This window comes from Amphibalanus amphitrite, unplaced genomic scaffold, assembly GCF_019059575.1.
Source record: "Amphibalanus amphitrite isolate SeventyFive unplaced genomic scaffold, NRLGWU_Aamphi_draft 000176F_arrow, whole genome shotgun sequence".
NCBI lineage: Eukaryota > Metazoa > Arthropoda > Thecostraca > Balanomorpha > Balanidae > Amphibalanus > Amphibalanus amphitrite.
The window spans coordinates 271,815-286,852 of record NW_024881671.1 but is presented as its reverse complement, the minus strand read 5'-3'; the positions used below and the strand labels follow the sequence as shown (position 1 = coordinate 286,852).

General features: G+C 49.6%; 2 protein-coding genes and 1 pseudogene across 2 annotated transcripts; 1 reads left to right on the top strand and 2 right to left on the bottom strand.

Moving 5' to 3' along the window:
- Positions 1 to 353: 353 nt before the first annotated feature.
- LOC122383902 (snake venom 5'-nucleotidase-like) lies at positions 354 to 2,253 on the bottom strand. The gene has a single exon (XM_043370758.1). It carries the CDS (start codon positions 2,251 to 2,253, stop codon positions 622 to 624), a length of 1,632 nt encoding a protein of 543 aa, XP_043226693.1. The 3' UTR covers positions 354 to 621.
- Positions 2,254 to 3,940: 1,687 nt separating this feature from the next.
- LOC122383901 lies at positions 3,941 to 7,355 on the top strand (annotated as a pseudogene).
- Positions 7,356 to 9,879: 2,524 nt separating this feature from the next.
- On the bottom strand, positions 9,880 to 11,929 carry LOC122383917 (venom protease-like). The gene is made up of 2 exons (XM_043370788.1): positions 11,741 to 11,929; positions 9,880 to 11,451 (listed from the first exon to the last, which is right to left on the bottom strand). The coding sequence occupies exon 2, from the start codon at positions 11,260 to 11,262 to the stop codon at positions 10,297 to 10,299; it is 966 nt and encodes a 321-aa protein (XP_043226723.1). The 5' UTR covers positions 11,263 to 11,451; positions 11,741 to 11,929; the 3' UTR covers positions 9,880 to 10,296.
- Positions 11,930 to 15,038: the final 3,109 nt, after the last annotated feature.

Sequence of the window (15,038 nt, the reverse complement as noted above, 5' to 3'; positions counted from 1 at the left end):
ATTGCCTAGTGACCTTCGAGTAATGTTCGGTGTATGTTTATATGATCAAGAGACAAAAGAGATGGCCGAGAAGTCCTTCCTAAAAGGCAAAGATGCAGAAGCCAATAAGGAAGGTCAATGCTATCGGTGTTCTGGATCTGGCATAGGGTAGTCAGTGTAAACTGTCTTAAAAAGAGATCAAAAATAATTATCACATACTGTTGCACAGTGAGCAGACTACTAAAGAAATTGCAAGATGCCCTCGGGCAAAGCGGCCTAAAACAGCCCAAGCAAGACGCTCCTCTCCTCGCCGACAACGCCACCGTTCATTCATCCTGAGCTAGGTGCGATTGGAGAAACAGCATGATGCGGGCATTAGATCCCTTTTTTTTACACGCAAGTGTCTATATGTATAAGACAGGACAACATGGATAGGTATTACACATACAATAACTACAGAATAGCAGATATGTTCGGTTAGCTTGTAGCGTTTCCTTTATAATGCATCTTGTTGTTATAAGCGCCACATCAAGACACAGTCACTGCACACCTGTAATGACGCAAAGTGCTCTGCTCTTCACTCAATGGTCCTCGCCCTTGTCGAGCCCGCAGAGAGGTCCGTGATAATGGCACAGACTGGTGCTAGGGGCTGACCCCACAGCGGGACGTGAAGTTCGTCTCGAACACCAGCCGGCTCTCGATGCCGGAGATGACGGGGGAGAATTGCTCGATGTGGTTACGCATTAGATCCACGTCCAGCAAACCCGTATTCAACTCTTCGATCTTGTTGTCTCTGATGATGTCATAGCCATCCCCAGCCCCGGTAAGGTAATTTGACATGAGGACTCGGTAGGTGTTTTCAGCACGCACAGGCTCCAGACGAGGCACCAGACAGTCAGTGCAGACGATTTCCAGGTGTAGCAAACGAATTCCCAGGGGGCAGTCCATGTTGTAGGTCACCCGAAAACCGGACACCTGCAGAAAACCCCCGCCACCAAGCGCAGAGTGTTCAAACATCTGCTGCAACGTCTCGCCGGAGAGGGTCACCAGTCTGATGGTGTTGCCGAAGGGCTGGATGTTGAGCACGTCGGAGAGTGTGATGTTCCCCGGCGCCAGCCGAGAGCGAATGGCGCCCGTGTTGATGACGGCGGCAGACACCTGGCTCCACTGACCTGCAGACGGCGCCAGCAGTGCGCGCACCAGCGAATCAGTGATCAGATTTCCCAGGCTACACTCGCTGCGGCCATCAGTGCAGGCGAGCTGTACCAATGTTGTGCCAATGACTTCACGCTCGTACTCCGAAATCTGATCCTTATACCCTTGCAGCACAACTTCCGCCTCATGATCCTGCTTCCCCTCCAGTCGTATGGGGTTCCCACTCCAGTCAGCCACCTCTCCGTTACTGTCAAAGGTGACGTTCAGCAACCCCAGGTACTTGCCGTACTTGAAGGCCTGAACGACAAGTACAGACCGGCCTGAGGGCTGACGGACCACGGTGGGATAAGGTCCGGTAACGTGGTCACCGTCCGGCGCCACTCCCGTGTAAAGCAGCGAGTTTGAGTGACCTCCGATGATGACATCCACATCTTCCAGCTGTTCCGCCATCTCCTTTTCCCGTTCGTAGCCGGAGTGCCCCACGGCAATGATGATGTTGACACCCTGTGCCTTCAGCTTGGCTGTCTCCGAGCGCAGTGACGTGACCTCGTCCAGGAACTCGATGGCGGGAGGTGGGTTGGAAATGGCCCTCGTCTCTGGTGTCGTGAAGCCCACGACACCGACTTTGTGTCCTCCGATCTCCCGCACGACACTGGAGAGGCACTTGTCAGTTGTGGGCGAGGCCAGCGGACCGAAATCGATATTTGTGCAGAGCTGCTGATGATTGATCCCATCCAGGTACGGTAAGAGGCCGTCCAGACCATCGTCGAATTCGTGATTTCCCAGCGCCATGGCATCGTACGGCACTAAATTCATCATGTCCACCACCACTCTCCATTTGAAGAGTGTGTAGTACAAGTAACCCTGGAAGATGTCGCCACCGTACAGCACCAAGGTATTGGGCGTCTGTTCCTTTATTGCCTTGACGGCGCTGACGAGCCGCCCAATGCCGCCGTAACAGGGTCTCGCGGTGTCGTTGGGGTCACGGCAGGCAGCTGTGCTGGCTTCCACGGGGTCGAAATACGAGTGGACGTCGTTGTTGTGTAGAATGGTCAGCTGCAGCTGGGCAGAGACTATGCTGACTGCTGCCAGGAGCAGAACTGTAGGGCGGGGAGACATCGCAACTTGAGGGCGAAGAGTTGAAGGGTCTGCTCGATATGATCTTGTCGTTTCTAGTAGTCTCGTCGTTTCTCGTTGTTGTGCCTTAGTGGCCTGACCTGGACCTTTTGACTAGCTCCCCTCCCTTCACACGCCTTTCTCGTTGTATCTCTTGACTGAGCTGAAGAGCACTGATGTTATTCGCACACCACCGATGCCACTAATGTAAGTCTGCTGCTCGCGGTTTGCTATGGTTGTTCTGCCCCGGATATGGAAGAGGCACCACGTGGAACCGGTTTTTAGACGGTCTATTATCTGCATATCTGGGACCTGTTTCACGGACGCTGCTAGCACACTACTAGCGTATTTCGCGAGCTGACATCATTACGGAGCGAGCGAAGCGAGCGGAGATTCTGAATAACGGAAATTTCTGTAGTATGCACTGTAGTATGCACTTTAGTTACGGAGCGAGCGAAGCGAGCGTAGTCTTTCCTTAGATTAACGGAAATTTCTGAGTATGAGCGATACATGATATACAATTTTCGTGGCCTAAGATGACCTGGCCTTGACCTGAAAAATTCAAAGTAAAAGTTCGGTAGCCTCAGGGTATGCAAGGCATATATTAAGGAATGCGTAAAGCAAAAATGAGCCTGATCACACTTTCAGCCGGCGGTCAGAACTCAGAGCCTAAATTGTTAGCAAAAATGCTGATAATTTTTGCTTTGGTCTGACCTGTGACGTCATCGGTGACCTCGAGATCAATGAAAATCGGTTTCCTTCGACAGCTTTTTCAGGGCTATCAGACCCCCTTTGAATTTTGACGATCAGCCCAACGGTTTCGGAAATAGGGGGGGGGCTCTGGAGAGCCCCTCCCCAGCATAGGTGGGCACGATCCGTTCCTCCGTTCCTCCGTTCCGGAACGCCGTTGCAATTCTTAGGAACGGAGGAACGGACTCGTTACATTTTAAAAAGGGTAGGTAACGGACCAAGTAACTTCCGCTACATTGGTTGCTCGTTCCTCCGTTACAGTTTAGCCCGTTCCTTCGTTCCTCCGTTCTTCCGTTACTTTTCGTTTTCCGAGAAGGTTAATCTTTCAACCAACCCACAGACATTAATGTGGCAGTGAAGTTTAAGTTTTATCGTATTCTAATGTGTTAGGTTTAGTAAACCTGAGACCAGTCACAGTTCAAGCAGGTCAAGTGCCAAGGCACGGACTTCGCTACATATGAAGACTTCTACAGACTTCTTTTCTATACCTATTAGAGAAGTAGGTATGTGGCCAAGGCTATTATAAAAATTTGGCTCGAAGTTGTCTTGAAGAAGGAAGGTGGCCTCAGTGACCTGGCCTTCCGAAAGGAGCTGGCGTTCTGTATTCTGTATTCTGTATTTATTAGATCGCCAACAGGCCCATCGCCCTTTTACTGACGAAGTCAGTTACACACAAGCAATACACAAGATGTCAGTACCTACATAAAATAAACGTTCAATAAAACAAGATCGATAAAAGTAAAGCACATGAGTATGATGTAAAAGATCACATGAAAGTGCCTTGCGTAATTGTGAAGCCGATAGCGCGTGTTTTAAATGAGTATGAACTACCAGTAAAGAAGTCGGTGGTCGGGTCATGGAGCAAGAATGAGTTGCATTGCAGCATGTGTTCGCAAATTTCAGCACGGGCGTCCCTTCAAGCGCCGAGCGCATGTTCTCGATGGGAAAAGACGTGCTAAGTGCAAAAAGGGCTACCCTCTCAGATGCCAACCTGGAACGTCTAGTGTTCGTGAGGGGCAACCGGCATCTGGCCGGGGACAAGTGATGCGCATCAGAACCACCAGACGTTCCAAGATTTAGCGTCCAGACAGTAATCGCTGTCTTGGTAGATTTGGTGGGCATTCCGTTTTCTCGGTAGGTTTATTTTGTGTCTGAATGGTCTCAGAAATGTGTGAAATACACAACACTTTAACGTGTTTTTCTTTTGTTGTAACGGAGTAACGGACTAAAGAACTTCCGTTACATTATTTGCAGATACACGGAGGAGCGAGTAACGGAAGTCACGTCGTGAAGGAACGGAAGAACGAGTAACGAAGTTACAATTTTGGGGCACGACGCCCACCTATGCTCCCCAGCCACTCGCGTTATGGAAAATGCCCCACTCATGCGCGGGTTAACCCGCGCCCCGTAGGGCTACCGGCGGACCCTACCACCCGTAGGGGGGGGGGGGCCGTATCGGCCCCCCCTAAGATCTCGGAAAGTTACCGGCCGATTTTCAAAATTCAAACGGCGTTCGATAGCCCCACCCGGGAACTACCTTGTGACCAAATTTCATTGACCTAGGTCAAACCGATGACGTCACAGGTCAGGTCAAAGGTCAGATTTTCACCGTTCACAGGCAATTCAAGAAATGTGCTGTGAAAGCGAGTAAATTGGTAATTTATTGAAAACCATCGATGGTACATTGTTCGTCAAACACATACTTTGCTATCTGAGGTCACTGATACCAGGTCAGGTCACAGCGAGGTCAGGTCACCGGGGGTCACAATATGAATGTGTCGTGTGATACATGTTTTATGGTCCATTTTACATGACAAATGCGATTATGTGGGTTAGGCAGCCTTTGGGGCCAGCCTAGGTCACGTTTTTGTGAAGGTCAGGTCAAGGTCAGGTCAAATTAGGTCAAATTTCAAAGTTGATATTTTTGCATAAAATGGGTATCGATTCGATGCAGCTCGTCACGGGGAGTCTAATGGTGGTCTTCGTTTTGCTCTACGAGTTCTAGAATTGCCAAAAATTGAGTTTGAAAATTTGACGTCATCATTTTTGAACAGTTTTTTCGCTATAACTTGGCCAAAAAACGAGGTATCGATCTGAAATTTGGTATGTAGATAGAAGACGGTAGGCACTATCACATATATTCCGGTTTTTTTCGAAACTCAAAAAACTTTTTGGATTTTTTGGCGAATATATCAAAAAAATGCTTTTTTGATTTTTGGGGGTCAAAACTCAAAAATTTCAAAAATTCGAGATAGCAGTTTTGTAGCCCTGTCAATTCTACACCTTTTATGTCTTGATCATTTTTCTGTATCTTCAAAGCTGTAGTCCTGACAGGTCTTCTCGCGAAGGTCTTTTTTCGGTCGAAAATGACAGAACATGACGTCACTCTGACGTCATTTGTGGCCAACCTATCATAGCCTCTGGAAAAATTTTTGGTCACAATGTGTAAAATTGATGCCCGGAAGGGTCCTGAAAGTTTGGTGGCGATATCTCCAGCCGTTTAGGAGATATCGACCAAAAAGGACAGGGGGGGCCGTTTCGGCCCCCCCCTACGGGGCGCGGGTTAAGGAAGGTCTTAATCTAAGTCCCATCCATACCAGAGATATAGGAAGTAAAACTCTCCTGGAAGTTTTTCAGAATTCGAGAACCACACCATCAGATCCCTTGCAAAATCTTGGTTCATAAAACACTTACATTGGAGATGGGTATTTTCAAAAGTTATTTACCGTCTTTTGGGGCAATGTGTGAGATGTCCCAATAAGAATTTGGTCCGTGACGGTTCTTTTCAGGCCAATACGTTGCTAAATAATTGACGACTACTGACTTCCCACGCCAAATGTAGCGAGGTTTCACTTCAGTCACTCCATCATGACACCTTGTCCAGTTTGCAGTCAAACCGAGCATCAACGAAAGTTGACGATGTGGTTATATCGGAGAATGTAGTTGATGAGTTCGAGGAAGTTTTCAGTCCCCGAATTTCTTGTGATAACGAGCATATCAAGCATTGTTTTCCTCGAAAATTGCACAACTGATTATGACAAACTAACCAACAGGAGACTGAAAAGTACAAACAGTTGTGTAGTCAAGTAAATAAAGAGGATTAACACATTTCAGTCCCCATACGTACTCAAGGAATCCCTGGATGCATTATGTCCCCATTCTTTTTGGCCTGGTTATATATAACGGTAGACATCAAACCGCACATGACGGTTCACATAATGAAGACGACACAAAGGCCGAGGGTCGCGCCTCGATGGCCTTGTGTGTCCGGTTGTGTCCGTCTGTTTCCGTGACCCGGCGGCGACTTTCCGCGCCGGTTTGGGTGCCGACGGTGCCGCCGGCCGGCACCAGTCGCCCCCAGGAGGCTGGCCATGACGCCCGCGGGCGCGGCGCTGGCGCTGGTGCTGGCGCTGGCGCTGGCGCTGACGGCCGCCACCCGGGCGGCGCGCGGCCCCAAGCTGTTCCAGCGCTGGAGCGACTGGCAGCTGGTGCCCGAGTGCGGTGACGTGGTGCTGCCGCAGGACGTCTGCTACCCGCTGTCACAGCTCTTCCCCCGCCGCCGCCGCCGCCGCCGCTCCCTCGAGATCAACGGCCAGACGGCCGAGCTCGAGCAGGGCCGCTGGCCGTGGATGGCTCTGCTCGGAGAGCGGGTCAACGGACAGCGCCGCTGGACGTGCGGCGGCACGCTCATCTCGGCCCGTACCGTGCTGACGGCGGCCCACTGCGTGGACGGTCGGCAGCCGGCAGACCTCAAGGTCCGCCTCGGCGAGTACGACCTCTCGACGACCCGCGATGGAAAACACGTGAACGTGCCGGTGGCGCGCATCGTCGTCCACCCGCGTTACCGGCGGAAGCACAACGACCTGGCGCTGCTGCACCTGGGCCGGCCGGTGCCCATCAGCCGGCAGATCAAGCCGGCCTGCCTGCCGCCGGGCCATGCGGACCACACGGGCCGGCCGGTCGACCTGGCCGGCTGGGGGCACACAGAGTTCCAGGGCAAGGTGTCGCGCGTACTGCACGAGGCGCGGCTGCGCGTGGTCAACGTCAGTCGCTGCGAGCAGGCGTACGAGCACCTATTGACGTTCGACCGCGACTTCCCCGGCGGATTTCAGGGCACCAAACTGTGCGCCAACAGCGCCGACGGAACGTCCAAGGACGCGTGTCAGGGCGACTCGGGGGGGCCTCTGGTGTACAGAACCACTGGAATAGAGCGCCGCTACCAGGTGATCGGAGTCGTCTCCACAGGGCTCGGCTGCGGTAACCCGAATTATCCGGGCATCTATACAAAGGTCTCTATGTACGTGTTGTGGATATTGCGGAATAGCATCTAGGATATAGGCGCGAGTGTACAATAAGCCGTCTGACGCATGTAGAGTGAAATTTGCCGCTTCAATGTCATTCTATGAATGTACCTAAGATAAGCCTGTCATTTACCACGTATCTGCTTTTCCAATAAACTGCTGAACCGAATCGCCCGGTTTAACCCGCGCACCGACGGGGGGGGGGGGGGGTGGTTATCCGCACCCCTGAGGTTTTTCGCGAATAGCGGAAAGACCGCGGCGCGTAGCGCCGCGAAATTTGCTTTGAAATTTGCCTCATCAATTTTACACATGGTGTGCAAGTTTGAACCTCCCAACTTTTAAGGTCAGGTCACCAGGTCACTTTGAATGACCCTTGCAACTTTGTCACCGTGTCATAGCTACAGTAGATGACGGAGTTCTTTGAAAGTCGGAAGATGTTATTAGGTCATTGGTAGCTACAATTTGAATATCTCGGAATTTTGATCTGGATGACCAAAGGTCAGGTCCATTTGTCGACCCCCATCATAAGTCAATGAGTGAAAAATCAACTCCCTGCTTTTTTCACTAAAACGCGTAAGAATGGCCCCATATATACCATACATACATGACTTCATATACGATCAACCTTCACTACCTTGAGGCCTGTTTTGCTGTTGGGCAGCTGTAAGGTCATGTGACGTCATCAGAGGTCACCAAAGGTTTTTTGCCAATAACTCCTTACAGGAACACGATACAGCCGCGCAAATGGTCTCATTGTGTTCAGCTCGTCAAGGCACATCGAATGATATGCCTACATGATGACCTCGAGGTCACGTGACCTGGGGTCAACCTTTGACCTTGACCTTTCGAGGTCAACATATATATGGTTCGATGCGGATTGACGAGAGGATCACGATGGTGCCCTTAATTTGTTCCTAGCTTGACCAATTCGAAAGTTATTCGAGAAAAACTCTCTCCATATCTAGCGCCGCCACGTAGACCTTGTCCGTGCGTAGACCATGCTGTTTACCGCTTGTCGCTATCTTGCCTCGTTCTCGAGATCTCAGGAGGGGAGGGGGCGGTCATCCGCCCCCCGTCGGTTCTAAGTTGGCACAGACCCCCGTCGGTGCGCGGGTTAATCTAGATCCGATTTCTTTGCGTGAGAAGACTTAGAATACACTCACTATCAACGTGCCATCTCGGATTTTTACAAATTTGAAATTTTTGAAAAGTATGGACATTAAATTTCCAAATTTATATTTTTATCTTTTTTTCGAAAAGTTTTTAACTTTTCGAGGAGCAAAAACGGAATATAGGTATGTGATAGAACACATGCCCATGATACACTGTAGCAAGTTCTAGCAGGATATCTTCAAAATTGGCCAAGCTACATACATTATAGTAAAAATTTCACAATAGGTAGGTAATAAAATTTTTCAAATCAGTTTTGAGTGCCTATTTGACATCGTACACCAATATAAATGGCACCATCTTGTTCCCGAGCTATAACTGCAACCGATACACTGTACACACATTTTTTATTGAAAAATTTTAACTTTAAAATTTGACCTTCCTGGATCTGAAAGTGACCTGACCTTGGCTAAATTCAGCTTGAAACGACCTCGAATGACGACATCTTATTGGAAATATATGGCCTAAATGGACCGTAAAGCATGTGTCCTGTGACCGATGCATGATATAGGTAAGATGTCCGTGACCTGGGATGACCTGGCACTGACCTGAAAATCAAAGTACCAGTTTAGTACCCTCAGCCGGTACCTAAAGCATCTATTCACGAGTGTGTACAAGAATGAGCCTGATCTGACTTGTAAGCTGGCGGTCAGAACCCAAAATGTGAACAAGCGAGGCATTTATTATCTTTATTTTGACCTGATCTGTGACGTCATCAGTGACATCGAGGTCAATGAAATTAGGTTTCGCTGACCAGTTCTCCAGGGCTATCATTCAATCAGCTGCCCTTTGAATTTTGACAATCGGCCCACTAGTTTTGGAGTTGAGGAGGGCTATGTAGAGCCCCCCCCCCCCCGTAGGGCGCGTTACACGCAGACCCCAGTGGGGCGCGGATTAACTCATAATTTTGTGGCACTTATTGACATAGAAACACTTCGAAACATGGTTTCAAACGTCGTACAAGGTGGGATCCACACGGATCATAGATCCATGTTCTTGGCTTATCGTCAGATCTTATGAGATCATAACTATATCCAGATTCCAGCGCATACCTACTTTTCACGAGGGATCCGGTGCGATCATATATTCTAATTTGCAGTTTGCTTCAAGATCCACTCAGGTCTTATAACATCCATCACTCGGATCCATGCACTTGTCTGCATGTAACCATACAATTAGTCTCCAGTTTGCAGAAGACCAAAAATGGCTCAACTAGCCCAACTCTTCGTAAGTGTGGTTATACCTAACTGTGAAGAGTGGTTGGTGTACCTACACGTGGATACAGTGATTCAGTCAGCCTCACGCCGCGACGGTTATAGTTATATCAAGGCAGTGCTCCGCACCGTTCCCGCATGCCTATACATTTGCACAATTCATCCGAACATGCCTACAGGTTGTAAACAAAATCGTTTATTTCTCGACCAATCACATAATTGCACATGTCAACAGCGCAGTGGGGTCATGCGAACAATTAGTCGTAGGGTGATTATGAAATCTGCTTTTCTCATCTGACAGTTGACACATGATGGAAAAATGCACAGAAAAGGAGTAGAATATCACGCAACACCTAAAGTTAGACGTTCATCGATCACCGAGAACATTCACTCGAATGTTGAATGCACAAGATGGCTTCTTAAAAATTTAAGAGCTCCTTTGAAAACGTTTAAGAGCGACACAGCCAATTCATTCTACCCATCTACCTACCTTCCCTGTGAACTTCTACCATTTCTCGCGCAATTTGAAAGTACTTTAGAAACAGTCACTTGGTGCTTCTTTCCCGGAACCGATGAGTCGAAGCAGAGGCTACCATTGCTGTGTCCCGTGTCTAACTACTGTTGTTGAATATCCAAGAAATGTACTTGGAGACCTTTGTGTAGATTCCGGGGTATTCGGGGTTGCCACAACCCAGTCCGGTGGAGACGACTCCGATAACCTGGTAGCGGCGGTCGGAGCCACTGCTGCGGTACACCAGCGGTCCTCCCGAGTCGCCGCGGCACGCGTCCCTTGAGGTGCCGTCGGCGCCATTGGCACACAGCTTGGTGCCCTGGAAGCCGCCCGGGAAGTCGTCCTCGAAGCCGGGCACCGAGTGGTACCTCTGTTCGCACTGCTGCTCGTCCAGCACGACCAGCTCCACCTCCTGCAGCACTTGGGAGCCCTCGCCGTTGAACTCGGTGTAGCCCCAGCCGGCCAGGTCGGCCGTCTTGCCCGTGTGGCTGGCGTCGACGGCCGGCAGGCAGACCGGCTGGATCCTGCGGCTGAACGTCACCGGCCCACTGAGCTGCAGCAGCGCGATGTCGTTCTGCTTACCCACGTAGCCCGGGTGGATCGTGATGCGGGCCACGGAGACGTCCACGTGCCGTCCGTCGTTGGTTCTGGAGAGGTCGTGCTCTCCCAGCCGGACGGTCAGGTCAGAGGGCCGCCGACCGACCACGCAGTGGGCCGCCGTCAGCACGGTGCGAGCCGAGATGAGCGTGCCGCCACACGTCCAGCGGCGCTGACCGTTGAGTTGCTCTCCGAGTAGCGCGATCCACGGCCAGCGGCCCAGCTCCGGCTGCACGTCTTCTCCACCGACCACTGTAGGGATGGGGGTCGGTCCCATTCCAGGTGCAAAGTCGACCTTTTTAGCATTGCGACGAAGACGAGCAGCCGATGAGGGGAATAATATTCCGCTGGGTTGGGCCACGCCGCAGTCTCTCACCAGTTGACGCCCCAGCTGATCTCCATCGAAGATAAACTGACCACAGGCGACGGACAGCAGAGCTGCCGCCAACGTGGAACGGGTGGACGCCATGCTGAGCAGCTACCGATCAGCTCCGCGGCCGAGAACCGACTGGCTGACATCATCAGCCGCTCTTTGTTTTGTTCTTCAGCAGCGCTTGCAGCCTGGAAAGCCCACGGATCAGGAACAAGCGTCCACCAAGCTTTGTGTGCCGGTAGTCTTTTCCAGGAACCCCACCTCAGGAGCTTTTGCGGCTCTGATCTGTAACGAACATACTTGTTTGTTTGGCGCGACTGAAGGATGTTGTGCTTGTGTTTTTCACTTTCTACAGGCATGTACCCGTTGAATCGTGCTTTGATTGGATGCTGGTGTTGCAGTCAATGGCATGCTGCAAAGCGTGCAGTGAGGTATGCTAAGGACTTTTGCCTTACTCATGACTTTTGTTATCATTGAAACTGGCCCATGATGTCGAATGCACGGAATCTGAGCGCCTATGATGTCGAATGCACGGAATCTGAGCATGCTAAAATAGCTCTCCACTCCACTGTACCTTTTTTGTGTTGACTTTCATGATGGTGCTTCCCATAACTCCTATATCTATATTTTTACATTTTCCACCTGCTATATTTTCTTTTGCCCGAGGCTTTGCGAAAAATGGCGTAATAGCGAAGGCATAGGCGCTCCTCGCTACCGGGAGCATTGGAACATGAGCATTGAACATAAGACATAAGAACCTTGATCTATTGTAGGTAAATTCATGGTTGCATAATGCATGATATGCTAGATTTTCCATGACAATGTTGTAGCAAAAAAGCAGTCAAATTTAGTGATCTTCTTAAGGATGCCTAAATCCTTTGTGCCTACTGCCTATGTATTTAAAAAATGAATTTGAAATGTTTTCTTTGCCTCCTGATGTCTTGAAGGGAAGAGTGGTGCAGGGGGCCCCTTAGGCCCCCGCCCAGTTGCAATTAACTGATAATATTAACCCGCGCCCCTCTGGGGTCTGCGTATAACACGCCCTACGGGGGGGGGGGCTATAGGGGGGGGGGCTCATAGCCCCCCCCTCCTAACTCCGAAACTACTGGGCTGGGCTGATCGTCAAAATTCAAACGGCATCTGATAGCCCCGGAAAAACTGTCGAACGAAACCTAATTTCATTGACCTCGAGGTCACCGATGGCGTCACAGGTCAGGTCAAAGTAAAAATTATTAGCGTTTTGGCTTGTTCACGTTTTGGGCTCTGGCCGCCGTTTTAAAAGTCACATCAGGCTCATTTTTGGTTCACACACTCGTGAACAGATGCTCTAGATACCCTGAGGGTACCAAACTTGTACTTTGATTTTCAGGTCAAGGTCAGGTCATCACAGGTCACGAAAATATTATGTCATGCGTCGGTCACGTGACACATGTTTTATGGCCCATTTAGGCCAAAGATTTCGAATTTGATGTCGTCTGTGTCATTCGAGGTCATATTGAGTCGAATTTAGCTTAGGTCAGGTCACTTTCAGGTAAAAAAAGGTCAAATTTTGAAGTTATAATTTTTCAACAGAAAAGGTGTCTATTGGATGCAGTTTGAGCTCAGGAACACGATGGTGCTATTTATATTGGCGTACGATGTCAAATACGTGGTGAAAAATTGATTTGAAAAATTAATATTTGTGAATTTTTTGCAAAAATGCGTATAACTTAGCCATTTTTGAAGATATTTAGCTAAAACTTGCTAGAGTTAGTCATAATAACGCGTTCTATCACATATATTCCGGTTTTTTCGAAAAATCAAAAACTTTTTGAAAAAATGTAAAAATGTAAATTTTGAATTTTAATATATAAAATTTTCGAAATTTTCAAAATTTCGAAAATCCGAGATAGCAGTTTGATAGCGCAGTCTATTCTAAGCCCTCTCATGCAAAGAAATTGGATCTAGCTTAAAAACTGAGCGCTTGTAAGCGATTGCCGTGGTTCGATGTTTTGCGTCGAAATCGGCCGAACATGACGTCACTCTGACGTCATTTCCGGCCGATCTGTGGTAGCTACGAAGTTCAAATTTTTAACACAAGGTGTCAAATTGATGCAGCCGAAGGTACTGAAAGTTTGGCGTCGATACGTCAAGCGGTTTGGAAGTTATTGCAGAAAAACGGGAGGGGGGGCTATAAATAGCCCCCCAGTGGGGCGCGGGTTAACCCTCGCCGGCCGAGGGGGGGGGGGCGGGTGCCGCCCCCCCATAGGGTTTTTTCGCGATAGCTCCAAACACGCTGGCGATAGAGAGCTGAAACTTGGCATACCTGACCTTTGATCCAATCCAAGCCGGATCTTTTGACACCAACAGCACTTTTGGGTCAGGTCAGGTCACTGACCTATGACGTCATAAGTGAACCTCTGCACGGTCTTCAGATGTCGCAACTTCGCAACGCCCTCACTGCCAGAGGAGATCTCACAGGGAAATGAAACTTGCAGGATCTAGTATCCATTATGAGTCTAACAAATTGTATATCTCGGATTTTTCCTAAAGGTCATATGAGGTCAGGTCATTTTCGTGACCTCACCAATATAAGTCAATGGGGAAAAATGAAAACTGCTATTCTGGCGCCGGGAACGATCTCCAACTATCTCAAGCACACAGAATAGTGATTTGATGCACTCCTTGCAAGGTTAGATGCGTCACTTTTGCAATGTTGACCTTGCGTGACGTCATTTATGACGTCATCAAGGTCATATTCGTTTTTCGTCAATAACTCTTGATCAAATTGAGCTAGCGAGTCGGGAAAGCCACCAATGGACTCAGGAAGGCCTGCCAAATCGAATGATATGCGACATGACCTCTTTTGACCAACTTCGTGACCTGGGGGTGCTGACCTGACCTTGACCTGAGGTCAACACCCCAAGTTGATCTGACCCGGACAAAAAGTATATCATTCGACGCGCCTGAGCGAGGCGAACACGATGCTGCCAAAATCGGTGCTCTGCGGCCGTTTTTTGCGAAGTTATTCACCAAAAACTGAACCGTACCTTGGGGCACTTGACCTGACCTCAGAGGTCACCGGTTGACCTAGGACCTTAAAATCGGGTACCAATCTCTGCGTCTCGTAACGGCGCACACGCTCGTTTTTTTCCGCGACGCGCTAGCTCCACCAGGGGCGAAACGGCGAGGGGGGGGGTCGTACCCGCCCCCCCCCCCCTCGGCCGGCGCGTATGTAGAAAACCAATAGGTCCGGCGAGGGTTAACCCTCGCCGGCACAGGCCACTTTGCGTCCTTCGACGGCACAAGGGGGGGGGGGAGTTGGTACGACTCCCCTCGCATTTGGCCCCTGATCGAGCTAGAGCTTCGCGGAAAAAACGAACGTGTTGCCCGTCACAAGAGGAAGCCGATGATATCCAATTTTAAGGTCCTAGGTCATCGTGTGACCTTTCAGGTCAGATCAATGACCCGAAAATCGGAAAAATCGGGACCTGTTAGGAAGTCGTAAAGTGTGGCTGCTATGGGGTTTGCTGGAGTGCTGATCACGAATATCGTGTTAGTTTTGATCAGAGATGATGTCTTTAAGCATTTAGACCAGGTCGGGTCAGGTCAGGTCAGGTCAACCGGTAGGGGTCGTGACAGGTATTCGTAATAAGTGTCAACCGCCTCTGACAGCTTCGTAACATGTTACGAAGGCACCAAAACTACTTCGTAAATTTTCAAATGGTTGCTAAATTCGAAATCAGGTCCAAAAACTAGCCTAGAAACATGTAAAACTCGAAAAAGTGAACCGAGGTCACCAAAGGTCAATGACCTGACCTGACCTTCAGGTGACCTTGACACCCACCCTAATGCATGGGAGTAACATCAAATCACATGTCTGAACGTTTGAA